General features: G+C 37.5%; 1 protein-coding gene across 1 annotated transcript in view; it reads left to right on the forward strand.

Annotated features, from left to right (window-relative positions):
• The first annotated feature begins 454 nt into the window (after nt 1-454).
• LOC123608530 (muscular LMNA interacting protein) overlaps nt 455-17,933 on the forward strand; it is a 250,015-nt gene continuing 232,536 nt past the window's right edge. Inside the window, exon 1 of the mRNA XM_045498558.1 lies at nt 455-615. Coding sequence (XP_045354514.1) covers nt 553-615 — 63 coding nt within the window. The 5' untranslated portion in view covers nt 455-552. The remainder of the gene's footprint in view (nt 616-17,933) is intronic.

A 17,933-nucleotide genomic window follows, 5' to 3' on the forward strand; every position in this document is an offset into this window, starting at 1 on the left:
ACTTTTGAGCTACAAAATAATGCATAAATATCTGGACTACGAGGACCCAAACTGGAATTTGGAAGAACTAGGCTGGCTGATTCATATTGGCTACATGACGATTACATTTGTCCTTTGTAAACTGATTTATTAGGTCTGTGTTGTAGAGTATATTTTATTGTGCTCCAACGCTATGAATGAATTCTTTGATAGTGGCTTTTTGTCACATGCATCTTTCATGGTTCAAGGAACCTAACCTGTTGGAATATTCTCCTGTTGAAGAGTTTGCTTTTATATCTAGTGACATTTATCATTATCTAAGGCCAGCTGCCTGACTTCTCTTCAGTGCTCTGTTTATGGGGTTTGAACATCTATAAATGGAAACACTAGCTAACCAGAAATTATCGCCAGGGCTTTCTGATAGTGTCCTGAGCTCTCACAACTTGGAATGTCCTGCAATATCTAACATGTAAGCACGTCAAATCATTTTCTAGACAGAATCTGAACCTCTTTTTCTGTTTCTCTCTCTCTCTCTCTCCCACTGTCTCTCTGTCTCTCTCATTCTCTTGCAACATGGAATTTGAAAAGCATGAAAAAGGAAGCTTATTAAATGAGAATTTAGAGGAGAAACTGACGGTAAGATGTGTGAGATTTATCACAGATTTATAATGTAATTGACAGTAAAAAAGCAACTATCATAGATTGAAAAAGTTGTACTAACTAGCTTGTATTTCCATGTGTTTTTTTTTTTGTTTTTTTTTTTGTTTTTTCTGGTCAGCCGTCTTAAAATTAATGAGTTCATGGGTTTTGCTGAACACAGTGTGATAAAATTATTAATAAAATTTCAGTACTACAATGTGGGCAAAATGGATTTTAGTTGAATGATGTGGTTTACCTTCCTTTTTAAAACCAGAATCTATTTATTTTGAGCCCTTGTTGTGATTGTTCAATACTGGAAGATTATTTCATTAATTGAGATGAAGCTGAGCAAAGTCCAGTTTCTCTCAGAGATATTAGGAATATGTGTAAAGAAAAATATATAAATATCCTAGTCTATTTTAATGTTTTATCAAATAAGTTAACAAACTTCTAGTGTAAGGGTAAAATCTCTGAAAGTTTTAATTTTTTTGTTATGAAAGTTATAAAACAAGTTTACCTTGATGCTAAGAAATTACATGTCAATGAACAGTAGTGTTCACCTGTTTTTGCTCAAACACAAAATACACCATGAACTTGAATAGTAGAATGTGCTGTTCATGGCTCACCTGATGGGTGTAGGAGGCTAATTATGCTTGTAAGTTTACTGTGGCTACGGAGTTAACGTTACAACAGGGCATGGCTAATTTTAACAACAGTATAAGTAGCAAAACGTAAAACTATGTCAACTTTAAGACTGGGACTTCTGAAAGTCATGAGAATGCATTGTTCTGGATGTTTGAAATAGAGATTTATGTACTCTTAATGATGTTAAATCTTGAAAGAGGAAGAAATAAACCGGAGGGTTGAAAATTCTTGAAGTACATTAGAATTTCAAAGCTTTGAAGAAATATATTGACTACAGTATAACTGAAAGGATTCAGATCATCATGTTAAATATTAGCAGTGGATCTCTGTTCTAGTGGTTGTCTAAACAAGTAATGGCCACTATTTGACTTTTTGACTGTTTTGGAAAACTATGTTTTATTATGAACTAACTGGGGTTTTGAGAGAAAAAGTTCTCTCAAAACTGGGGTTTTGAGAGAAAAAGTTATCACCACAACTTCAAAATGTAGGACTGTGGGATTTTGTTGAGGCTTCTGAGTCTCTGTTAACTCACTAGTAAGATGGCGAGACATCATACTGATTTGAAGGGTGTCGTGAAGATGAAAAACTATCATGTATGTGGAGTCCCTGCTCTGAACTGTTATTTTCAAACTGTTGTAGGCTTGACTTGCTTAGAAATTACATACCCAAAGTTTATTACTATAGAAAGAGAAATCTGAAATGTGATTCAAAGTAAAAGGAAAACTCAGATATACTAACCATCAAGGCTTAGTGGCTATAAACCCATTATGCAAACAGAAAGAGAGTAAATAAATACATGAGTGAGAGTTGCTATGAATTATTGCGAAATTTGACCCAGAGGTTTTTGGCAATCTTTTATGGGAAGTTTTGCAAATACGGTGGATGTGGGGCAAGTGAACAAAAGTGAGAATGGTCTCTTATTTCACATTTTACTTTCTGGAGGGTCAGACATTCTGGATTCAGGACTCTATCTTGAACGCAGGTATAAATCTAAAAGTGAGTAAAACCTCTCCTTAGAGGAAGCAGCTATCACAAAGTTTATGAACATTTCCCTGGAGGAGAGATCTAGGACCAGCCTCTGATTAAGTTCAAGAAGAGTGGAGGGAAACACGGGACAAATCAGAAGGCATGGGAATATCTAATCTGTACTGAGAAGAGATGGTTCTTGCAGAAGGGGGAACACATGAAAGTTTCGTCGTATGGACAATAGTCTCTATAAGCACACAGAGCTACATCTGTAACTCAGATGTCTTTCAGATAAAGGAATTCTGCCACTGTTAGCAAGAAAAGGTTACCTTATATTCAGTGTCTCTAAGAGAGCAGGAAAATATGTAACATATCTTTGAAAGTTAATTATAGAAATGTGGTTAATCCTGGTATAATATAGTATGACTGGCTAGGTTGCCAGATATAGTTAAAAATGTATTTTTGAGGGGTGCCTGGGTGGCTCAGTCGGTTGGGCGTCTGACTCTTCATTTCAGCTCAGGTCATGATCTCACAGTTTGTGAGTTTGAGTCCCGTGTTGGGCTCTGTGCTAATGGTATAGAGCCTGCTTGGGATTCTCTCTCTCTTCCTCTTTCTGTGCCCACACACTATAAATAAATGAATGAATGAATGAATGAATGAATGAATGAATGTATGTTTTTGTAGAGTTCACTAGGTTCTGAAAATTATTAGATTTATTACAAACAGTAAAGTTTGTAAAAATATGGCTTTAAAAGGAGAGAATACGTTTCTATTAAAATATTTAAACATGGGCCCGGTATAATATTGCTGAATTATAATATGCGTCTTCTTTAAAATGAAAGGTGTACTTCTCATAAAGATCTGCATTATGAACAATGTTATGAAATATATGACGCAATTAAGACATTTACATGATTGGCTGAATTTGAAAAAAATTTCCAAGGTGAGATCTATAGCAAATAAGAAAATCAAAAGTCTTACAGATTTTTTTTAAACAAAATTTTTTAATGTTTATTATTGAGAGACAGAGACAGAGCGTGAACATGGGAGGGGCAGAGAGAGGAGGAGACACAGAATCCAAGGCAGGCTCCAGGCTCTGAGCTGTCAGCACGGAGCCCGACGTGGATCTCAAACTCACAAACTGTAAGATCATGACCTGAGCTCAAGTTGGATGCCCAACCAACTGAGCCACCCAGGCGCCCCTGGTCTTACAGATTTTTAAAATTCATCAGTTTATTCTACTGAAGGATCTACACAAAAGTAAAATAGGATTCTTTACTACATATCCAATATGGATCTCACCTTATAGGGGGGAGAGAATTGCTACCTTTAGCTATTGACTTTTTTTTTTGCCCTGAATTTGTTGCTCTTTGGTGATTAAAATAAAGATTCCTGGGAGCTTGGCAATTAAAGCCAATAAATAATCAGATAAGAAATATGATACTCAAATCCTTCAAAATGTCCTAAATTTACCAAACCAATCTATTTTTCACAAATTGGTTGATATTATCCCAATTTTTAAAATAATTTTTTAATATTTATTTATTTTTGAGAAAGAAAGAGACAGAGTACGAGTCGGGGAGGGGCAGAAAGAGAGGGAGACACAGAAATGGAAGCAGGCTCCAGGCTCCAAGCTGTCAGCACAGAGCCCCATGTGGGGTTTGAACCCACCAACCGCGAGATCATGACCAGAGCTGAAGTTGGACACTTAACTGACTGAGCCACCCAGGTGCCCCTGATATTGTTCCATTTTTTGACACATGAAAAGAAAAATCAATTAGCATGGGCTTAAAAGGACATTTCCATCCCTTGATAAACCAACAACATAGTAAGCTGTGGTAGATATTTTAGTCATCCCTGATTCTGCAAAATCCAAATTATTCTGAAGGTAGTTTTTGTGGGGGTGCAGGGAGGGAGGGAACTATTTTGTAACAATACAGTTTTGTTTGCTTGGTTCCACAATAACTGATGTTGGAACTGAATGGATCTTTTGTTTTTCCTGATGAGACTTGAGTAACTATTGTATCGTGAGTTCCCCAAAGTACATTCCTTAAAATTCTGATTTTCCATACTGCTCCATGAAAAGAGGTTCTAATCTATGCTTAAGAATATTCATGCAACACTGTGTACAGAATGAACTGCACAGTCTATTTCCTTTTGGAGACTCCTAATGTATTTTAACACACTGAAGGCCATGAGACACTCTGGAGGTTAATCTAGTATTTCTTAAACTCCCCACCAGTGTAATGCATTTTAATGTGTTTACCATGACAATGAATATTCTAACTAGTGTTCTCTAGTTTAGGAAGTGATGTGTCAGTATATTAATTGTCTGATTTTATTTATGAGTTTCATTTTCAGAATAATGATATACAAAATAATAAATTTAAGCTGGGTATCATTTATATCTATAACATGAGGTTATTTCTGGAATAGTGTTGAAAGTAAATAATTTCTGTTTAGTACATTTTAATAAGTAAAATTAAGGAAGGACATCCTGACTATTTCCTCAAATCTTTTTCTTTTAGATTACTAAACAAATCAACGAAGCATTTAACTTCAACTAAAATTTCTTTTTTTTCTTTTTTTTTCTTTTATTTATTTATTTATTTATTTATTTATTTATTTATTTATTTTTTCAACGTTTATTTATTTTTGGGACAGAGAGAGACAGAGCATGAACGGGGGAGGGGCAGAGAGAGAGGGAGACACAGAATCGGAAATAGGCTCCAGGCTCTGAGCCATCAGCCCAGAGCCCGAACGGGGCTCGAACTCCCGGACCGCGAGATCGTGACCTGGCTGCAGTCGGACGCTTAACCGACTGCGCCACCCAGGCGCCCCTCAACTAAAATTTCTTAATGAAAAGGAACAATTCATGTATTAACATAGTAAAAATAGTCATGCACTGCAGGGTATTCTGAAATAATGATGGCTCTTTCTCTAACAGATGAAAGCACAAATAGACTTTACGCATAAATCTAATAATTTCTATCCCATAAGTATAATATGTCTCAAGAGACAATTGAATGTTTCCAAGTAATAAATGCTCACTAAGTATGACAAATATAATGATAAGAAGGGTAAGTCATCCAATTCATTATATGTTGAAGCTTCGTAGAAGCAAAGTAACATAGTAGTCAACTTCTGAATGTCATAAATATTGCTTTTTTGAGTAAAAAAATATGGATACTGAGAAACTATGTCATCTGACAGATTTTTTTTTAACAGGATGTATCTAATTATAAGGAGATGAAACTTAAATTTTTAATAATTGAAATTTTACTTTTTATATTTAAAATTTTTCAACTTATTTTGAATTTTTGGGGGAAAAGTTTATCCAGTGATGTGTAAATTTACCTGTGATCTCACAACAAACATTATTTTCAGTTTCATAAAAAAAGAGATCACACCATTTCTTTTTGATACAATGAAAGAAAAGAAACTGAAGAAAAAAACACAGAAAACTATGCGTTCTGAAATTCTGTGACAATTCAGGGAGTGCACTTTTAAAGTAAGGTGCAATTAGTTATTTATAGCTTCATTAACACAAATAAAATTAATTATTTTCTATGAAGAAATTTGTTAGCAAACAAAAAACATGGAACTGGCACTTTGATGATAGTTCCCAATGTTAGTATCTGATGACAAATGTGGCTTTTGTTGGGGGACATCTTCATAGGTGCAAGCTTGTGTCTATTAGGTAGAAATGTCCTCAGCAAAAGGAGAATGAGCCTTTCAAATCAGTGGACATTTCTGAATGCCTGTGTTGAACAAGACAGGGTCCTATGGACTGTAGTGGACATGATAAGAGTCTTGGCCACTGAAGAGATTATTATATTTTATCATTTTTTTAGTAGGTTATGAAATAATAATGGTAAATTTTAGTAGCTTGGAAATATTTTAAGTAGAGAGAACATAAACATCCCAATTCTCTTTTCTCACATAGACTTGAGACAGCAAGTCTGTAATTATTCATCAGAATGTCTTAACAGTGGAGCTATTGTAAATCATTTTATATAGTAACATATTGTATTCTGTCATAATATTGACTATTAGCGGTCACTCAAAGGACGTGACCCCTGGTTGACCCACAATCTGGACCCCAGCAATTGGAGGCTCCTCCCCCTCCTACCACCACTTTCCTTGGAATATACATTCTACCTATCATTCCACATGGGAGCTGTTTTTAAGGAGGTAGCCTTGAGAGAGTAAGGTGTTGTTGAGACCATCTGGATGATTGTGTCTGAACCCGGTTAAGGCCCCTATGCAAACTTTTATGATTATGCCAGTTGGGTGTGGAGAGCTACTCATTTTGTGACGCCTAAGACAAGTTTAACAAGTAAGTTCTTTGCCTATTAAACCTGCCACCTAGCGGTCTGGAGCAGTCTGCCTATTTGGTCTCTCCTAGCTCTCCGTGTGTGGGGGACCAATTTCAAATTTCACCTGGGAAGCTCTCAAGATTTTGAATCAACACCACTTATCTACTTATTTTTCTAATTTTGTCTAACTAGACTCATGGGTAACAGATACTCAGTAGGTGCTGACATACTTGAAAAAAACCTTTAGACTATGGATGTTTCTGATGTGTCATTCAGAGCTGATTTTTAGTACAACTTGAGTGTTGATTTTGATCCATACCTAATTCCTGACAAGACAGCATCATATAATAAAATAAGTGGTAAATTTAGATTCATAATCCTCTTGTGGTCAGGTCCTGGATCTATGTATCTTTATCATAATGGATTGCCCTGGATCCTTTTATGCTAATTTTTATAGTGACGAAAAGGAAGGAAAGATGTAAACAAACAAAGGAACAGCTACATCTCCTTCTCTTTGGCATCTGATTATTTATTTTAGAAAACTCTTCCCATTTTTCTGCCATTTGTAAGAGTAGACCAATGACTCTTGCTATGTTCTGGATTTTACTGATAAAGTTGCTTTGGGTGCCCATTTTGTTGGAGGGATCATTTTGATGGTAGAGGATATAAGTTAATTTGTCCCCAAACCTTAACTCCTCTGTGATGCTGGCTCATGTTTGTTTGCATGTATGACACCATCATGGAGAATGGTAGGCATCTGGGCATCTTTAAGAATGCTGCTGGTCTCCTTAACATGTTTGTGGTGCCTACAGTACATTCTGTGTCTCTGTGTGGCACCTCTCCCAGGATGGCCCATTCATGGAAAGTATATTTTGTATTGATTAATCCTTTTTCTCCAGAGAGGGCTAGAGTTCTGTAATAAGATGACATCCAAAATACTCTGGAAATAATTATCTAAAAAAAAGAGAAAACAGATGGGCATTAATAAGCAACATTTTATAGTGTCTCAGTGAGTATCCTTCAACTGGAAGGCAAATGCAGGAAATCCAGGACTAGGATTCTCTGCGTTTCTGAACTCAGTGTCACTTCTGAATTTTTAGTAAGATTAATTTATTCCCCTTTCTCATGGAGATAAGGACTCCCTGAGAAGTCAGTAAAGCGGTTGTAGGATTGATCAGTCAGCACCAGGTATTAGAGAGTTCACAGGTTAAGATAATGTTCTCCAAAGAACTGAGACATCCCTCCAGCATTATGAAGGATAAGAAGATTTTGATTTTACCCCAGGTGAAGTATAATTGCAAAGAATAACCATTAAATCTAATCATTTGGCGGATCAAAGTAAAAGCCTAAATAATTGCTCTTAAGTCTCATTTTGCATAAGAAGTAATTCCACCCTAACTTCTCTCTGGCCTCCTTTTCATAGAGCTAGTAACAAAAATTTTAATAATACTTGAAGACTCTGTAGCTTGGAATAAAAAAAAAGAAAAAAGGAGAGAGGAGACAAGATGCCATGGACCATTGGGATCGATAGGAAATTACTAAGCAATAGGAATTGAAGTCTTAATGGGTATAATTGCAGAAAGAAGACTAGAAAAATGATGAGTTAGGGTAGGTGCGCACATGCATGTGTTCTGAGTACCATCTTAACATCTATGAAAATCGAAACACAGAACCTGTGTCATTGTGTGTGTGTGTGTGTGTGTGTGTGTGTGTGTACTTCTGACTCCAAAGAAGGGGTCTTCTCTCTTTTTCTAAGTGCCATCTAGTGTGGTAAAAAGTGTGTTGTATCTGAGTCGAGGAGACCATTATTGGTGTTCAAGTTGTGTTTGTGTGAGTTTACTTCAATCACATAACCTTTGGTTTCCTTCTCTACAGCCTGAGAGATTGGGTTGGATTAGCATATATTCTCTAGCCTTTTATAAGTCTGTAGGAAGTACCCACTGGCTGTGTGGTTATTAAATCCTTTCCATACCAAACAATGCCTATTTACACAAACATTAGAAACCTTGAAAAATATTATATTTTTATGTCCTCACTGACCAAATGTAAAGTCGAAGTCCTTGTTATTAGTTTTAGACTGTGGTATAAAAAGTTCACAGTTCAGTACTCATGAGTTGAATTGCACAGATTTTTTATGTTTACGCGAAGAAGCCACAAAGATTTGAGAATGGGATCATGTGTGAACCTTATGGAATAGATTAAGAAAGTAGCATACAAGTGGCTTAATATTAATACCAAAATATTGTCAGAATAAAGCATTGTATGTTCTCATAATACTACGTAAAATAAAGTAGATGCTGTGTTTTCATCGGGAACAAAATTTTAGAATACATAAAGTCTGTGTTTTAAATGTTATTTCTAAGATGGGTTTCTTTAGCTCTTACTCATTCCCTTTTGTAGTTCTTACCACTCTCGGCAGTGTGCCTGACACAGATATCTTGGTCCCTGTGCAATTCTAATTTTAGTCCCTTTGCACTGCTGAAGGTTGAGGGAAAAAGTAGACTGCACCGAATGGCAAAATCCTCACCACCGTTTCCATTTTTCTTTTTCCTTTAAGAAAAATGAGGGCTGTGTCAGTTAACACCCAGGGACGGGAGGGGAGAGCAAAGTGAAACTGATAAGGAGCCAGATTTCTACTTTATGGTTCAAATGAAGTTCTTGAAGCCATCCAGTCCTTTGAAAACCACTGCTAATTAAAGCAGTGGCTGCTGATAATGTAAGTCTGAGATGCACTGTTTGAATGGATCTTTTGATGCAGCTCTGTGTGTTGGTGAATAACAGAAGGGAGATGGATTGCAGGCTTTAAGCGAACTGTGCTTTCACACTGACATTTATAACACACTGTACGTGCGGCGAAATATTTTCTAGGTTCTCATTGTGGGAATTACAATAACTTACATACCTAGTTGTTCTGCCCCAACTACGGTTCCCCTCAGGGAATGACAAATAGACTGTTGTATTAGTGATGTAATTACATTACAGAGTTATGGGCTTTATTTTGCTACATGATCTTCATAAAAATAAGGAGGTGATTTTTTAAATGGTGAGAGGGTGTCTGTGGTTTAATTGCCAGTTTTCTCCTTTATTTACAATCTAAACATTTCTCAAGGGTACTTTCCTCAATTTTCTTCTCAGCTAATGGGTGTTGCCTTGTGTATGTAGCTTCTGGGGAAGACGTCACCCCCAGTTTGTTCTGCAAAATAGGCCTCCTGCCCTTGTGGATGTCAGAAGGCAGCAATTCAGAGACCACCTCATGCTTTTAAATACTAACTTGATGACATTCATCTCAGGAGCAGATGAGAGAGCCCCTAAGGTTGCTTTCCTAAACCCGTAATAATTTCTCTGGGATATCATGTTGTAGTGGGAGACTGAAGGAGGAAATGTCAGCATGAATTAATAAGCTTATCACAGAGAGTGGGAGTTCTTTTAGAATGTGTGAAGGAAACATGGGAAATAAAGTAGTTTTGTTCCAATTTCGTTTTTGTTCCAGTTGAGCTCAGCTTTCAATCTGGAAATTCCTGCATGTTTTGTTGTTTTATCTGCTTTTGCTTATCGATCCATCCATCCATCCATCCATCCACCCATCCATCCATCCATCCTGGGGGTCCTCTGCTTGAAGCTTGCTGAACTCCTGGTGGTCAGGACTCCTCTGCATGGTGTATGGAAGGAGAAGAAGGAGTTGGCCTTGGAGATTTGCAATGAATTCTCTTCTTTGCAACCCTATTAAAGTCATGACCCTAGTGGAATTTGCCTGCCTTGAGTCTGGTGCATCCTGCAGGGTTTGGAAAGATATTTATTAGGGTTTCTTCCTGACTGTAGCTCTGTTTCATAGCATAGCCATATACCTTCATCTCCTTTTCATCTTCCAGAAATTTACGAGGTACTTTTTTGTGCTGACTGCTCTCCCCTTCCAAATCTTTTATTGTTGTGGGTTTATTCTTTTAAATTCCTTTTATTTTAATGGAGTCAAGAAAAAGATTTGAGAGAAACGGACGTATTCCATTAGCCATCTTGAACCAGAAGCCCCTGGATTTCTTTTGAAAGCTCATCCTCAATGCTTTGTGTTTTCAGTAGGTGATGAGTGTTGTGGAATACCTTTATTCTTTATTGAGAGATACATGGCATTATGTGGAACTATTTAACATAGACTATGTTAAACGGAATGCCAAATATTCTGAGCATATAACTAAAAGTATTTTATGCCATTTCTAAAAGTTTGAGTGTTGAAAATTAAGAAGTTTCTAGTTTTTACTCTTCTTTGTGCCATAGTGATTTTGGTGGTTAAATGCGAGGACTCTGGGGTAAGAATTCATATCTGGGCTCTCATGTGCTCAAACTATGTGAGCTACAGTTCCCTCATCTGTGAAACGGGATATGACTTACCTCCTGGGGCTGTTATAGGGACTGAAAATGAGGAAATATGTGGAAAGTGCTGTGCGTAATACACACTCAGTAACTGGTGGTCGTTAGAGATAGAATCATAGTGGTGTCCAAGTTATCCCTTGTGTCTGGGAAACCCTAGGTTATGATTGTAGTTTGTTTTCTTTAGACAGACCACGTGTGATTTCAAACTCACTCTCAGGCTAGAGGCCATGCTTACTTTCCCACAAGGAAGGGTGTTATCATCCAAGTTTTAATTTTTTTTTTAAGTTTATGTATTTTGAGAGGGAGATAGAGAACAAGCGTGGGAGGGGCAGAGAGAGAGGGAGACAGAATCCCAAGTAGGCTCCACGCTGTCAGTGCAGAGCCTGATGTGGGGCTTAAACTCACAAACCGTGAAATCACCACCTGGACTGAAGAGTTAGGTGCTTAATCAGCTGAACCATGGAGATGCCCCAAACTCTAAGTTTCAATTTTATGTCTGTCCTGTGAAGACTGACAAAGATTCAGAAATACATGTTGCCCTTTGTGAAAGACATTATGGCCCACTTTCCATGGGGAATAATTATGTTATATGAATGTAAGTACTATATAAACATAGGAACAAATGGCTACATTGTGAGTTGCAAATAATTAGGATCAAACCTAATATGCGGCTCATATAATTAATAAAAATTATACTAGTAACAGCTAGACTTACCAAGTCAGGATACTTGCAGGAGAGGAAGCATATAGGTAAGTAGAAGGAGAGTTGAGGAAGGCATCCTGATGCCTGTGTGTGTGCATGTGTAAAATGTTCAAAAGAGGAACATAAATATGGTTGACAGTGCTGTCTGATTCAAAACAGTTGTAAATCTAGAAACTATTTCATTCAGGATATCATAGTTTGTATCTCTTACCTTCATCTGCACGTAAGATATTTTCCCAGGAAAGCAACACTTCCGACAATTAGTTAATTTTTTATTTAAGAAATTTTCTATACAACATACAGTTTCATACACTACACGTAGCACTGTAAATTAGTACCACTTTTCTGGAGCATAATACAGAGGTATTAAATAGTTACATACTAGCCAGATAATTTTACTCTAGAAATCTGTTTGAAGTGAAGAACTATACAAATATTTAGTTATGATAATTATTACAACATTATGTACAAAAGTTAAAATGCTGGGCACAGTAGGGGAATTAGTTACTAATCTGTTATAGAATACAAGAAAATTTAAGAATAGTGGTATAGTGGAATATATATCACTTTCTTCCTACAAGGATACAGATGTTATGAATGATTCTTTTATGGACCCTCCATGTTGGCAGACCCACCAACATGCAATCAGTGAATATATTTGTGCAGCACATCTCTTGGAGCTAAAGCATAGAATCTTAATAATCCAAATAAAGGCTACAATACCACGGGTTGAATTGAATTTTTCAGTTTTACTGAAATTTCAAACAGCGTGGTATTTTTCTTCACAATAATCTCACATATTTATGACTCTGCTGAATTGATGAGATTGTATCAGAGAAGAATTCAAGGTATGTCGTATTTGGTGCTCTATTCTTCATTTGAGAGCAGATTTATAGAAACCTTGAGTGCTTTTGTCCTTTTGCCTGAACAGCTTTGGCCACCAGCAGACTGTAAAGTCCTCTAGGTCAGGAGCTGTATTTTCCTGGTACTTAGAACAGTGTCTGATACATGGGAAGTGGTGTTCATGGATGAACTGCATTGGCATGATCGTGACATGTCTCTGTGTGTGCATATGTCATTCGCTTTATCTGATTTGATAAGTGACAGGGATCCCAAACTGATCAATCAGGTCAATCACTTTTTTTTTTTTAATGTTTATTTATTTATTTTGGAGAGAATGTGAACGCATGCTCCAGAGCTGGGGGAGGGGCAGAGAGAGAGAGAGAGAGAGAAGGAGAGACAGAATCCCAAGCAGACTCCATGCTGTAGCACAGAGCCCATCATGGGGCTTGATCCTATGAACTGTGAGATCATTACCTGAGCTGAAATTAAGAGTCAGACGCTTAACCTACAAAGCCACCCAGGTGCCCCCATGTCAATCACTTCTGATGGACTTGTAACTCAACCTTATCAGTTTTGCTTGTGAGTAAAAATGGAAAGTATTGTCTTCCATGAAATCTCTGTGCAATGTGAGGAACATTAAATCTCAGGATGCTGGGCGCTCACACTTTTGGCAGAGGCATCAGCACCCTCCACTCAGAGTCCCAGACTTTGGTGTGGCCATAGGCGTCCAAGACATTGGTGGCAGAATTGTAGATTTTTCCATTGGCAATAGCACTGAACAGTGTGACAGCCAGAATGTGACAGGAGGAAAATGGCAGACTCCATATGTTAGCCAAAGCACTAGTTCATAAAGCGATGACAGAGGTTGTGGAACTTTCTCAGAGTGGGTAGAAGTCCAGCCATAGGGATACTATTTTAATACCATTTATAATGATGAATTTGACCTCATTTTAGCCCCCCCCCCCAAACAGGTTATATTACCAATTCCCTTGTGAAAATTAAGTACTACCAAAAAATGGCGTTTAAGTATTAGGTATTTTCAGATACCTGGAAATTCTTTACCACTGGCAGTTAGGATTAATGAGATACTTAGGAAATTGATAGAATCTGCATTTTCCTTAGAGGATTTTCTTTTTATTATTATTATTTTTTTTTTAAATTTTTTTTTCAACGTTTATTTATTTTTGGGACAGAGAGAGACAGAGTATGAACGGGGGAGGGGCAGAGAGAGAGGGAGACACAGAATCCGAAACAGGCTCCAGGCTCTGAGCCATCAGCCCAGAGCCCGACGCGGGGCTCGAACTCACGGACCGCGAGATCGTGACCTGGCTGCAGTCGGACGCTTAACCGACTGCGCCACCCAGGCGCCCCAAGGATTTTCATGTTTATTTTTGAGGAGCTTATACTTTTGCTTAGACCTTTTTTCTTATCCTACCAAATTCAAGTGTTGAGGGGTAGATTCTCCTCAGTCATACTCTGCAATGGTAGCTGCAGAGTATGGAGTATAGAGTGGAGTATTTCCAGATAGGTGGAATTTTTGTGCATTTGGTTTGGGTTTGTTTTTACAATACTTGAGATGTAAAGGGGATTATTTTTTGCTTCCCAGTATATTTAAATTCCCCAGGTACACTTTTAGGTTGATACTTAATAATAATTGTAGGAAGAAATGAGCTTATTGTCATTCTAAAGGCACTAAACATGCTGGCATTTTTCTCATTACTCTGTTTTTGTTGATGTTTCACCATTGATAATGAGACAGCTATTGGTGGTTTAATCCAATAGTCTAATATATGTTAAGACTTTATTCTTCCAGAGGATTTCAAGTCGAATTTTTAATGTGACACCCAGCTTGAAAACCAAGTATCTTTTGACTGATAGTTTAAGATAAATGGGATAATCTGGCCCAGGTGATGATTGTGATAATAGCTGGAGCATGTTTCACATTCCAAGAAGTAGACAAAGCACTTAACTTGCAGTCAGCACTGCAACTCTAGAAGGTAAATGATATTGTTTCCATTTCACAGTTGAAATAACTAAGTCTTAAGTCAGTTTTCCAGGACACATAACGAGCCAGTGGAGGAGTTTCGCCTCAGGATAATCTGGGTTTAGAACCTGCTCTCCTAACTGCACCTATACCCCTCTCATTGACAGCTCCAGAACCTCGGCTCCCCCTGTGTGGTGATTTCCTGTTTTCCTCAGAGCAAACAAACACACACTTGGGGTTTATTCCAGTGTCCAAAAATAAAATAATAAAAACTGATATTTACCTCAAGGGAGTTTTTTAATTCTTTGTTCTTGAAAAATTAGATTAATGCTTAGCCATTGTGGAATGACGTAGGATGTTACTACAGTGGACTCTAGATAAGTAATAGTACTTTGGTAGTCTCCTTCTAAATTCACTTGGCATCTGTTAAAACAATGTCCCTTTAAATAGGGAAATGCATTTTGATAACATATTGAATTGTCACTAGAAATATAGTCAGGTCAGTGATAACTTTTACATTATATAAGGAGTGAGCTTTCAAAATCTTGATTACTATTTTGAGATCTAAATTCTCAGTCAAAGCTAAAGATTCGGATTCCAATATCAGTGAAGGTGGGGTGATTTCCCTACACTATCAAGCAATTCTTGGACACCAGATGAGTGTCCTACAATCCAGCTGACTGAAAATCTGAGGTTCCTACAACCTCCTCATTGGGTTCAACTAATTTGCTAGAGTGGCTCAGAGAACCCAAGAAACCTATTTACTCACTAGATTACCAGTTTGTTATAAAGGATACTAAAAGACATGAATCAACAGCCAGATGAAGAGCTGCATAGAACAAGGTGTGGGGGAAGGGCCAGGTGCTTTCTTGCCCTCTCCCAGAACATCACTTTCCCCATAGCTCTACTGGTTCATCAACCCTGAAATTCTCAAACCCCATCCTTTTTTGAGTTTTATGGAGGCTTCCTTATGTAGGCACAATTGATTAAATCATTGACCATTGCCTACTGAGCCCAATCTCCAGCCCCTCTTCCTTCCTCCCCTGCCCCCACCCCCACCCCCAGGTCTTGGGGATGGGTCTGAAAGTACTAACCCTCTAATTACATGATTTGTTATCTGGGCAACCAGCCCCTGTCCTTAGGTTACCTGGGGCTTTCCAAAGTCACCTCATTAACATGATAAAAGACATCCTGATTACTCTCATCACTTAGGAAGCTCCAATGGTTTTAGGAGCTCTAAAACCATGCCAGAAGTGGGATAGAGACCAAACATTTCTTATTATAAATCATGATATCACACTGTGAATCAAAAACAAGAGAAAGAGGATATCTAATATAATTTCTTTTAAACTAAAGTACAATTATTCCTTCATATTTCTATTAGTGTGTAAGCTAAGAGAATCATTTTGAAGTTTCTTTAAAACATGAAATGCTTAGCAATCTCTAATCTATTCTTCATATCTACACAGTTGACCCTTGAACAATACAGGGGTTGGGATGCCAATTTCCCCCAATTGAAAATCCACGTATGGGGCGCCTGGGTGGCTCAGTCGGTTAAGCGTCCGACTTCAGCCAGGTCACGATCTCGCGGTCAGTGAGTTCGAGTCCCGCGTCGGGCTCTGGGCTGTTGGCTCAGAGCCTGGAGCCTGCTTCCGATTCTGTGTCTCCCTCTCTCTCTGCCCCTCCCCCGTTCATGCTCTGTCTCTATCTGTCTCAAAAATAAATAAACGTTAAAAAAAAATTAAAAAAAAAAAAAAAAAAAAGAAAATCCACGTATGACTTTTGACTCCCCAAAACCGTAATTATTAATAGTCTGCTGCTGATTGGAGGCTTACTGATAACATAAACAGTTAACATGTATTTTATATGTTACATGCATTATATACTATATTCTTACAATAAAGTAAGCTAGAGAAAAAATGTTATTAAGAAAATCATAAAATACATTTACAGTACTGTGCTGTAAAAAATTCACATATAAGTGGACATGAGCCGTTCAAACCCCTTTTCAAGATTAACTGTAATTATGTTATTTCACTACTGTTAAATAAATGGAATTTTGCAGTATGTAACCTTTTGAGGGTTTTTTTTTCATTTAGTGTAACTTCTTTGAGGTTCATTCAAGTAGCATGTCTACAATCTGTTCCTTTTTGTTGCTTAGTAATATTCCATTGTAAGGATATACCACATTTTTTTTAACCATTCACCTGTTGAGGGACATTTGGGTGGTTTTCAATTTTTAGATATTAAAAATAAAGCTGCTGTGAACATTTATGTACACATTTCTGTGTGAAAATAGATTTTAATTTCTTTGGGATAAGTCCCTAAGAGTGCAACTCCTGAATCATATGGTAAGCCAATTTTGTGTTTTGGAAAGAGCTGCCAAACTATTTTCCAGAGTAGCTCTGTCATTTTACATCCTCATTGGTAATACATAAGAGTCCCATTTTCACTATACTCTTGCCAGCATTTGGTGTTGTCATTATATTTTACTTTAGTTATTCTAAAGGTTGTATAGTAGTATCCCATTGAATTTTTAATTTGCATTTCCTTAATAGCCAATAGTGTTGAACATCTTTTCACGTGCCTATTTGCCAAATATATCTCTTTTTTGTGATGTGTCTGTTCAGATCTTTTACCCATGTTTTAATTAGGTTGTTTGTTTTCTTACTGCTGACTTTTTAAAAAAGTTTATTTATTTTTGAGAGAGACAATGAGAGTGAGTGGGGAGGGGCAGAGAGAGAGAGAATCCCAAGCCGGCTCCTTGCTCTCAGCGTGGAGCCTGATGTGGAGCTTGAACCCACAAACCATGAGATCATGGCCTGAACTGAAATCAAGAGTTGAACACTTAACGGACTGAGCCACCCAGGTGCCCCTCTTACTGCTGACTTTTGAGAATTTCTTCAATACATTGTAGATACATGTCCTTTGTTGGCTATATGGCTTAGAAATGTTTGCTGTTAGTTTGTAGCTTTTCTTCTTCCCCCTCCTCCTCCTCCTCCCCCTCCCCTTCCACTTTCTCCTCCTCCTCCTCCTCCTTCCTCTTCTTCGTCTTCTTCTCCTTCTTTTTCTAACATCATAAATCTTATGAGCTTAGGGAAGATTAAAGGTTGCTCTTACCCTTGGTCTCTCATTGTCATTCTTAGAGTAGAGCAGCATGGTACTGTGGAAGCATTGAGGATGATTTGGCCATCAGTTTAAGCATGGCTGAGACAAGCTTAACCTCCCTGGGTCTAAATGTCTTCTTTTACCCCCTATGAAAAAGAAAATATTAAACCAGATAATCTGAAGTTTCTTCCAGTCTTAATTTATGTAATTCTATAAATCTCCTAGAAGAGTGGAGCATAGCCTCTTGAAAGTTCTGATGGAAGGCAACATCCCTAGGTTTCATGCTTCACTGACAGAAAAAGGCCAGTCTGGAATAATTCTGGAATTTTTACCATGGGGAATTACCCTAGTATAAATGTATTTAATTATTGAAGTTGTACCT

This window comes from Leopardus geoffroyi, chromosome B2 (assembly GCF_018350155.1).
Source record: "Leopardus geoffroyi isolate Oge1 chromosome B2, O.geoffroyi_Oge1_pat1.0, whole genome shotgun sequence".
Lineage (NCBI taxonomy): Eukaryota > Metazoa > Chordata > Mammalia > Carnivora > Felidae > Leopardus > Leopardus geoffroyi.